The following is a 10,835-nucleotide window of genomic DNA, read 5'->3' as shown; positions in this document are numbered from 1 at the left end:
GCAAATTCTATGTACCATTTCTAACACTTTGATCACTATAAACATTACGGTGATAGCGCAGTCTCGTTGTAGATTTCGCTCTAAATGTCTTCATGTATGTTTCATATACTGTACAAAATATATTGCGTATTTCGTTCGTTGAATTTAAATACAGATGTATTTCTTTAATTGTTGATATTATGAGCAGAATTGTTATCTCATCTATACGTGTTCTTTAACGCACTATTTGCTGTTTTTTCTTGCACTTCGCCCGTCATGGTTTTCATTTGTGATTTGTCACAAATGTCCTACCCCGCCGTGTCCTCCACTAAACTGTTAAGTCGGAGGAACTGATTGCGCTGATTGGCTCCTTGTGATTACCCTGCTGCCAGTGAAGAATAATCTCTCCTGCTGATTAACGGAGCTGTGTATCAATCCGAATCGGCCTGGAGGTTATTTGGATCGTCTACTTCACAAAGGCACAATCCGAGGAAAAGGAGTGCTTTCTAACGGCACGATGGTAAGTCAATGTACGCTTGACAACACTAAAAATGTGTCTGCGTGATTCGTTTTTCCAAATAGATTTTGAAATCTTGGTTTTTGTTATCGTATGTTATAGCATACGGGCAAAGTAGCGGAGGTATTCAAGTATCGTGGGTTACAAGGCTTTCTGTTTTGCCTTTATTTAGAATTTATTTCCTTCGAATAAAATTCACATATTTTATACTCCCCTGCCCCCATGCACCGAATGACGATAATGCCTGTGTATTGAGGAGCAGAAGAATGTTGTAATGTCGCGTTCATTAAAATACCCGAAGTGATGCCGCTTGGCGCGTGTTGGGGGGAAGGGGCGGGGGGGACTGGAACTAATAAACGCGAGGGCAGTTTGGATCTGTGGTTTCAACATATGACTTTTTATTAAACTGGTTTTTGCTTCTGACCCTGGACGGAAGGCGTATGTGCTTAGTTTCCCCAGTAACACCTAGTGCCTCTGCTGTACGAATGTCTTTGGATTTCTTAAATGTAATTTCCTCTTAAAACATACTTTTTACTTTAATAACAGTATGGTTTCGTAAATCACGCCTTGGAATTATTAATCCAACGGAATTATGGACCTTTGGTGTGGGAAGATATCAAGTAAGTGATGACATGTTTAAAAAAAAAATTGAAAAACTGACCGAGTTCCCATAGGTATTTTCTACACTAAATATTCACATTGAACCCCATCCTGTGAACACCATCGATATGGTTCAGAAATGTTTGGTTTCAGAAGATTGTTATTGTCAATTATTGATGAATGGGGTAATTGTTGCTAACTAATTCTAGGTGTTGGGAGATTGCAATCTCAAAGTGGTGTTTTGTATATCAAATTCTACACTATAAATCCTGTGTTTCCTAGTGTACTTTTAAATGTATTCACCAAGGAGAAGGATATGGAGCATATTGAGATTAGTGTGGGGCATGCTAATATGCTGGAGTATTTTGAGGTGGAGGAAAATAGTGGTGCTAGGTCTGTTGAAGAGTATTAAGGTGAATAAATCCCCGGGGCCTAATGAGATCGACCCCAGGTTGTTGAGAGAGGCAAGATGGGAGATTGCTGGGGCCTTAGCCAAGATCTTTGTATCCTCGCTAGTCACTGGAGAGGTCCTGGAGGACTCGTGAGTGGCTAACGTTGCTCCTCTGTTCCAGAAAGGAAATGGGGATAATCTAGGAAATTATGGACTAATGAGTTGTACGTCGGAGGTTAAGGTATTGGAGAGAATCCTTTAGGGATAGAATTTGCACGTATTTAGAAAAGCATGCCCTAATTAGGGACTGACTACATGGCTTTGTGCAGGGCAGGTTGTGTCTTGCTGTCTTGATTGTCATCTTCTCAAAATTTGAAGGTAATCAATAAGGTAGAATTCTATGGGCAAAAGCCTTACTAAACTCCATGTATACATCTGCATGGATTTTAATAAGACATTTTAACAAGGTCCCTCATGGTAGGCTCATCCAGAAGATTGGGATGTATGGTGACTTGGCCACATGGGTTCACTTGCTAATCGAAGGCAGAGGGTAATGGTGGAAGGGTGTTCTGCAAGGATCTGTACTGGGACCTCCTGCTGTTTTGTGATATATAAATCCCTTTGAAAACATGGATAGGTGGGTTAATCAGTTGGCAGACAATACAATGAGGTGGAATTGTGAATAGTGTAGAAGGTTGTCAAAGGATGCAGCAGGATATAGATCAGTTGCAGATATTGGTGGAGAACTGGTAGAGGTTAATCCAGGTAAGAGTGAGGTGCTGCACTTTAGGAGATCAAATGTTAAGGACAAGTGTACAGTTAATGGCAGAACCCTGAACAGCGTTGATGTACAGAGGAATCTTTGGGTTGGAGAAGTGGCTACACAAGCAGATAGGGCGGTAAACGCAGTATATGGTATGCTTGAGATAACAAGGTGTAGAGCTGGATGAACACCAGCAGGCCAAGCAGCATCATAAGAGCAGGAAGGCTGACGTTTCGGGCCTAGACCCTTCAGAAATGGGGGAGGGGACGGGAGTTCTGAAATAAATAGGGAGAGAGGAGGAGGCAGATAGAAGATGGATAGAGGAGAAGATAGGTGGAGAGGAGACAGACGGGTCAAAGAGGCAGGGATGGAGCCAGTAAAGGTGAGTGTAGGTGGGGAAGTAGGGAGGAGATAGGTCAAGGGGGTGGGATGAGGTTAGTAGGTGGGAAGAGGCGATAGATGGGAGGAAGAACAGGTTAGGGAGGCGGGGACGAGCTGGGCTAGTTTTGGGATGCGGTAGGGGGAGGGGAGATTTTGAAGCTTGTGAAATCCACATTGATACCATTGGGCTGCAGGGTTCCCAAGTGGAATATGAGTAGCTGTTCCTGCAACCTTCAGGTGGCATCATTGTAGCACTGCAGGAGGCCCAGGATGGACATGTTGTTCAAGGAGTGGGAGGGGGAGTTGAAATGGTTCGTGACTGAGAGGGGGAGTTGTTTATTGTGAACCGAGCGTAGGTGTTCTGCAAAGCGGTCCCCAAGCTTCCACTTGGTTTCCCCGATGTAAAGGAGGCCACAAAGGGAACAGCGGATGCAGTATACCACATTAGCTGATGTGCAGGTGAACATCTGCTTGATGTGGAAAGTCTTCTTGGGGTGAGGGAGGATTTGTAGGGGCAGGTGTAGCACTTCCTGCGGTTGCAGGGAAAAGTGCCGGGTGTGGTGGGGTTGGAGGGGAGTGTGGAGCGGACAAGGGAGTCACGGAGAGAGTGGTCCCTTTGGAAAGCAGATAAGGGTGGGGAGGGAAAAATGTCTTTGGTGGTGGGGTCGGATTGCAGATGGCGGAAGTGTCGGAGGATGATGCGTTGGATCCGGAGGTTGGTGGGGTGGTACGTGAGGATGAGGGGGATTCTTTTTTGGTTGTTATTGGAGGGGGAACGGGGTGTGAGGGATGAGTTGCGGGAGACACGGTTGAGGGCGTTCTCGACAACTGAGGGGGGGAGGTTGCGGTCCTTGAAAAACGAGGACATCTGAGATGTATGGGAGTAGAATGCCTCATCCTGGGAGCAGATGCAGTGGAGGCGAAGGAATTGGGAATAGTGGATGGCATTTTTGCAGGACGGTGGGTGGGAGGAGGTGTATACTAGGTAGCTGTGGGAGTCGGTGGGCTTGAAATGGATATCGGTTTCTAGGTGGTTGCCCGAGATGGAAACAGAGGTCCAAGAAGGTGAGAGAGGTGTTAGAGATGGTCCAGGTGAACTTAAGGTTGGGGTGGAAGGTGTTGGTGAAGTGGATGAACTGTTCGAGCTCCTCATAGGAGCACAAGGCGGCACCGTACAGTCATCAATGTAACAGAGGAGGAGGTGGGGTTTAGGGCCACTGTAGGTACGGAAGAGGGATTGTTCCACGTAACCTGCAAAGAGGCAGGCGTAGCTTGGGCCCATGCGGGTACCCATGGCTACCCCCTTTGTCTGTAGGAAGTGGGAGGAATTGAAAGAGAAGTTGTTGAGGGTGAGGACGAGTTGGGCTAAGCGGATGAGGGTGTCAGTGGAGGGGGACTGGTCGGGCCTGCGGGACAGGAAGAAGCGGAGGGCGTTTAGGCCATCTGTATGGGGAATGCAGGTGTCCATAGTAAAGATGAGGTGTTGGGGTCCAGGGAATTGGAAGTTCTGGAGGAGGTGGAGGGCGTGGGTGGTGTCACAGACGTAGGCAGGGAGTTCCTGGACTAAGGGCGAGAAAATGGAGTCGAGATAGGTGGAGATAAGTTCGGTGGGGCAAGAGCAGGCGGAGACAATGGGTCGACCAGGGCAGTCAGGTTTGTGGATTTTGGGAAGGAGATGGAAGCGGGCGGTGTGGGGTTGGGGAACGATGAGGTTGGAGGCTGTGGGTGGGAGGTCACCTGAGATGATGAGGTTGTGGATGGTTTGGGAGATAATGGTTTGGTGGCCGGGGTGCGGTCATGATCAAGGGGGTGGTAGGAGGAGGTGTCGGAGAGTTGGCGTCTGGCCTCGGCGATGTCGAGGTCAGTGCGCCATACTACTACTGTGCCTCCCTTATCTGCGGGTTTTATGGTGAGTTTGGGATTGGAGCGGAGGGCTGCACTTTCTGCGGGAAAGTGGTTGGAGTGGGTGAGGGGGTGGAGAGGTTGAGGCGATTGATGTCTCGACGGCAGTTGGAGATGAAGAGGTCGAGGGAGGATAGGAGGTCTTAGGGTGGTATCCAGGAGGAGGGGGTGTGTTGGAGGTGGGAGAAGGGGTCAGTAGAGGGAGGGTTAGGTTCACATTTGAAGAAGTGAGCGCGGAGGCGGCGGAAAAACTGCTCAATGTCCAAATGTGACCGGTATTCGTTGATGTGTGGGTGAAGGGGGACAAAGGTGAGCCCTTTACTGAGGACTGACCGTTCGTCCTCGGTAAGGGGGAGGTCTGGGGGTATGGTGAAGACTCGGCAGGGCTGAGTGTTGCTGTCTCCTCTGGAACTGCTGGCTGTGGAGGCTGTGGGTGGAGTGTTGGCGGTGGTGGGCGGAGTTGCGTCCACGTCAGTGATGGGCGGAGTGGCGTCAGCGGTGGGCGGCGGCAGCAGCAGCGGTGACGGTAGGTGCATCTTCAGTGTCTGTGGTGTTGGCCTCGGAAATGGAGGCGATGGCATCAGCAGCTATGGTATACTTGCCTTTTTATTGGTCAGGATACGAGTATAAGAGTCAGTATGTTATATTGCAGTGTTTATAAGACTTTTTAGTTCGGCTGCACTTAGGTTATTACATTCAATTTTGGTTGCCACAGTACAGGAAGATTGTGGAGGCTTTGGAGAGGATGTAGAAGAGAGGCTGAGAGGAGACTTGATAGAAGGCTATAAAATTGAGATGTATAGATAGGGTAGACGGTCAATCTTTCCAGAGTTGAAATGCTTAATACTCAAAGGCATGCATTTATGGTGATAGGGGGAAAGGGTCAAAGGAGATGTGAGGGACAAGTTTTCAGTGGTGGGTGCCTGGAATGTGCTGCCAGAGATGGTGGTGGTGGCAGATATGATAGGGGTGTTTAAGGGGCTTTTAGATGAGCCCATGAATAAGCAAGAAATGGAGACAAATGGACCGTGGGTAGGCAAAGAATAGTTTAACTCGACGTCATGTTCGGCTCAACATCGTGGGCCAAAGGGCCTATTCCTGTGCTGCACTGTTCTATGTTCGTGTTCAATATTCTGTTTTAACTCAGATTCTACTAAAGGAGGTAATAGGAGCTGGAACCCTCCTGGTTCAACCATATCGCAAATGATTTTAAACCTAAATGTCATCATAAAAATTAACTTCTTTTTTGTTAGTCTATCTGATATCAGTAATAAATAATAGCAACTTAGAATATGAGGAATAGGAACCTGCGCAGAGCATTCGGACAGCATGGTGGCACAGTGTTTAGCACTGCTGCCTTGCAATGCCAGGTACCTGGGTTTGATTCCAGTGACTGTGGTCTGTGTGGAATTGTATTCTACCTGTGTTGGTGTGGGTTTCTGCCAGGTTTCACAGTTTCCTGCCACAATCCAAAGATGTGCAGTTTGGTGGAATGGCCATGCTGAATTGCCCCTTAGTTTCTAGATGGGTGGGGCCAGGTAGATTTGCCATAACGAATGTGGGGTTAAGGGGTTAGGGTGATGTGGTGGATTGGGTCTGGGTGGGATGCTGTTCAGAGGGTTGGTATTGACTCGGTGGGCTGAAAGAATCCCTACAGTGCAGATAGGAGCCAGAGATTCGGTCTACGGTCATTCAACAAAAGCATGGCTGACTTTCTATTTCAACTCCCCAGTCCCTATATCCCACTAACGTTTGGTTACTAACGGTTCTTGTCTCGAATAGCCTCCAAAGACTGGGCATCTGAGCTCTCCTTTTGGGCGGAGAATCTCGATCTTAGTATCACAGTACTAAACAACTACCTTAAACATGATCTCACTATTCTGATTTCGAATTTCCATCCAAGGGAAACATATTTTGTCTGCATCTACACTGTCAAATCTCTTAATTTTGTGTGTTTTCAATTAGAATAAATCTCGGATTCTTAGCTCCAGAGGCCGAGCATACTTGGGTTTTTCCTCATTTGGCATACACCTCATTCTATGTATCCATCTGTTGAAACTTCTTCCTCTTTCCAAGCAAATATATTAATCTCTCAAAAGGAGACCCTACACTGCACACAGTTTTTTCAGTGCAGCTTTGTTATTGTTCTGTATAATTATAGTAAAATTTAACTTGTTTAGTATTTTGTCTCGGGACTCTTATGGCCGTGTCCCTTCCTCTGCACCAGGAGATCCAGGTTCATGAGTCCATAATATATTGGAGCAGAATTGGCCATTCAGTCCACTGATCATGACTGATGTGTTTGTCAACTCCATTCCCCTGCCTTCTGCCTGTAACCCTTGATTCCCTTACCAACTCAAAAATACTCGACGACTTGACTGCCACAACACTCTGGCAACATGTTCCACAGATTCACCACCCCCGGCTGAAGTAATTGCTCCTCGTCTCACTTCTAAAGGGTCGTGTATTCATCCTGAGGCTGTGCTCTGGCTTCTACTCTCCGTGAGTGGAAAGAGCTTCTCCACATCCACTCTGTTCAGGCCTCTCAATATTCTGTAAGTATCAATGATTACCACCTGCCTCACCCTTAAACTCCATTTGAGGTCTCAGGATCTGTACCCAACTGCACCTCCTTTGACATCTCTGGAATCTTCTTGTAAATCTCCTCTGGACCATCTCCAACACCAGCATATCCATCCTTGCAAGCAAGGCCCAAAACTGCTCACAGTAGTCCAAATGGTCTGACCAGAGCCATGTACAGCATTAGCAGTACATCTCTGTTCTAGCTCTCTTGAAATGAATGCTAACGTTGTGTTTGTTTCTGATTGCCAACTGAAGCTCCACATTAAGAGAATCTTGGACTTGGATTCCCAAGTCCTTTTGTGCATTGATTTCCTCGGCATTTGTGTTTAGAAAATTGTCTACTTTACTATTCTTGCAAATAAAGTGCATAACCTTACACTTTCCCACGTTGTATTCCATCTACTACTGTGTTGCCCACTCCTATTCTATCCTGTCCAAGTCCTTGTGCAGCTTCCCTGCTTCCAACATTACTTATTTGTCCACCTATCTTTGTGTTATCAGCAAATTTAGCAACAATGCCCTCGGTTCCTGTGTCCAGGTTGCTAATGTGTACCATAAATAGTTGTGGTCCCAACATGGACTCTTGAGAAACTCTGCTAGTCACTGACTGCCATTATGGAAAAGAGCCCCCTTATTCTCCCTCCGTTTTTTACCAGTATGCCAGTACCTTAGTCCTAACACCATAGGTTTTTGTCTTGTGAAGGAACCTCCATTTCAAAGGCCTTCTGGAAATGCAAATAGATCGCATCCACTGGTTCTCCTTTTTCTAATTTGGTTGTAACCTCCTCAAAGAATTCAAACAGATTTGTCAGGCGTGACCTCTTGAAGCTGCACCTACTCCGCATCACTTTACCATACACTTCCAAGTATCTTGCAATCTCGTCCTTAGTAATGGAGTCTAAAATCTTACCAGCGACTGAGGTCAGACTAACTGACCTATAATTTCCTGTCTTCCGCCTCACTCCCTTCTTAAACAGAAGTGCTACATTTAGACATTTTCCAGTCCTCTGTGACCCTCCCTGACACCAGTAGTTCATGAAAGATCATCACCAATGCCTCAACAATCTCCTCACTATACCCTTGAGGACCTTGGGTTGTTAGTCCATCCAGTCTGAGTGACTTGTATGCCTTTTAGACCTTTTGGCTTCCCCAGCACCACCTTAGTGATGGCTGCTACAGGCTCACCTCTGATCTGACTGAAGTTCTGGTATGCAACTAGTATTTTATACTGTGAAGACTGCAAATCCAAAGTTTTAGTGTTTGTTTAGATAGGGAATTAAGGATCAGTTAGCTTGATGTTAGCAGTAGAGACAATGCTAGAGTCCATGTAAAAGATTTAATAATAGTACACGTGGTAAACAGTGACTGGATTGTGAAAGGGAAATCCGTGCTTGACAGAATACTAGAATTTTTGATTATAACTATGGAGCTGATGAATGGAAACCAGAGGATATGGCTTGTTTGGACTTTCAGTAGGCTTTCACAATAAGGCACTGCATAAGAGGTTGTAAGCATGTAAAGTTTAAAGTGCATGAGTTTGGAGTAGTGTACTGAGATGGCTAGAAAGTTGGTTAGGCCGTGACTAAGTGTTGTGCACAGTTCTTGACTGACATCAATTCCAGGAGAAATTTTTGCAGAGGAGATTTACCAGGATGTTGCTTGCGTTGGAGAGTTTGAAGTGAGACTAGACAGACTGGGATTTTTTTCCTTTGATCAGGGATGATTGAGAGGACACATGATTGAGATGTATAAAGTTATGAGGGGTATAGACAGGAAGAAACAGCCTCACTTGATGGAGGGATCAATGGCCAGCAGATATACCGTTTTTAAGGTAAGGGGCAGATGGTTTAGAGGAGATGTATAGCAAAATTTTACCGCAGAGGGTAGTGGGAATCTGGAACTCTGCTTCTAAGGGTGATAGAGTCAGCAACACAAAATATTAAGTATTTAGATGAGTTGTAGGTCTCTGACTGTAACTGGTATGAGGGAACTAAATGTGATATCTAAGTTTGCAGATAACCTAGTTGGATAGGAGGGTAAACTGTTAAGAGGATGCAGAGATGCTTCGATGTGATTTGAACATGTTGACCAATGCATAGATAAATTGGGGAAACTGAGAGGTGTAGTGAGACCTGGTTGCCTTTGTAAATGTAGTTGCTGAAAATAAGCATACATGTGCAAAGAAGGCAAATGGCACATTGGCCTTCAAAGCAAGAGGATATGAGTACAGGAGCAGGGATGTCTTGTTGCAATTGCAACAAGACCTTGGTAAGACCACACCTGGAGGAGTTTGATTTGATTGTGCAGTTTTGGTTGCCTTTATCTGAAGAAGGATATTCTGACCATGGGGGGAGTGCAACAAAAGTTTTCCAGACTGATTACTGGGATGACAAGTCTGACATCTGAAGAGAGACTGGATCAGTTCAGACTCTGCTCCAAGGAAACCAGAGGGGGCAATCATGATTGCCTCAATTTTATATATAACAAATTTGACAGAAGCAGCTTGCCTCCTTGATGGTGGGATCAAAGACCAGGGACAGAGATTTAACGTAAGAGGCAGAAGGTTTAGAGGAGATGTGGGGAAAGCATTTTCACCTGAAGGTGGTGGGAATCTGGAACTCACTGTCTGAAATTAATGGAAGAGGCAAGAAATATGTAGGTGAGCACTTGTGATGCCAAAGCTGTGGGCCAAGGGCTAGAAAATTGGATTAGAATAATTAGGTGGATGTCTTTCATTGGTTCAGACTCATAGGCTAAAGGGTGCTTTTCTATGCTTTTATGATTCTATATTCACTGGAGTTTAGAGTGAAGGTTGTTCTCATCTGGGAGTTGTGTTCCAAACTTGCTGGCACCAACATGATAGACAGAGAGTGGGGTTAGAGTTTTTTTTTTGAACTAAGAGGTTTCTGAAGAGCATTTTAGCTGTTGACGTCAGAGCATTAAAAATTTGGAAGCTCCCTACCTAACTTCCTAGTAGCAGCTATTGAATATTCCAAATGTTATCTTACTGTGAACTGGCAATAGTAACACTGTGGTGTTCAAGAAAAAAAAAATCAATAGACAGTGCTATGCACCTATGAATAGTTGTGGAAACTGCTTATGTAATCTGGTTGCTTTTTTTTTTTGTTTTTTTTTCTTAAGCTGGTGTTTTAGCCCCACTTGCACAAAAGGACAATGATTTCAACCCAATAATCTTAGACACTAGATTTACATTGTTTAACTTTGCCCTGCTAAATTGGGAACAGGGATAATCAGCCATGATCATGTTGAATGGCCCAAGCCTGCTGTTATTTTCTGTGCCTATGGTCTCTGCCTGTAAGAAACATGAATTCCTGTTTAAGTACTTGTACTAATATTTACAATGTTTTGCACCACCTGGCGGTTTACCCATTTATTCCTTTTTCCCTTTTCAGAATTCAAAGGAAGATAAAGATATTTATAGTCTTGAGCCTTGCACCTGTTTCTTTTATATTTTGTTTTTTGTGACATTATGATTTCTTCCTTTTTAATATTGTCTTTAATTTTTCTTGAATCTCATTCTTCCTTTATGTGCCACAAAGGTAGTAATTCTTTACTGCTTGTTACCATCACATCATGCAATTGGGTTCCTTTTGATCATCTCTTTCCACTCAAATCAATGGTAGTTTGTTTCAAATTGAGACCCTAGTTTCAGACTTGACTAAATCACTTTCAGCCTTTAAAATGACATTTTAATTTAT

At 44.9% G+C, this 10,835-nt stretch overlaps 1 protein-coding gene across 2 annotated transcripts in view; it reads left to right on the top strand.

Annotated features, from left to right (window-relative positions):
• The first annotated feature begins 328 nt into the window (after positions 1 to 328).
• gucy1b1 (guanylate cyclase 1 soluble subunit beta 1) overlaps positions 329 to 10,835 on the top strand; it is a 171,437-nt gene continuing 160,930 nt past the window's right edge. The window contains exons 1-2 of one of the 2 annotated variants that reach the window (XM_048603896.1): positions 329 to 499; positions 1,043 to 1,116. In XM_048603896.1, the coding sequence (XP_048459853.1) occupies positions 497 to 499; positions 1,043 to 1,116 (77 nt within the window). In that variant the 5' untranslated portion in view covers positions 329 to 496. The remainder of the gene's footprint in view (positions 500 to 1,042; positions 1,117 to 10,835) is intronic. The other variant, XM_048603903.1, reaches the window with a different exon arrangement.

Source organism: Rhincodon typus, chromosome 1 (genome assembly GCF_021869965.1).
Source record: "Rhincodon typus isolate 14 chromosome 1, sRhiTyp1.1, whole genome shotgun sequence".
Taxonomy (NCBI): Eukaryota; Metazoa; Chordata; class Chondrichthyes; order Orectolobiformes; family Rhincodontidae; genus Rhincodon; species Rhincodon typus.
The sequence above is the reverse complement of the archived record's forward strand: the minus strand, read 5'-3'. Positions and strand labels throughout refer to the sequence as shown.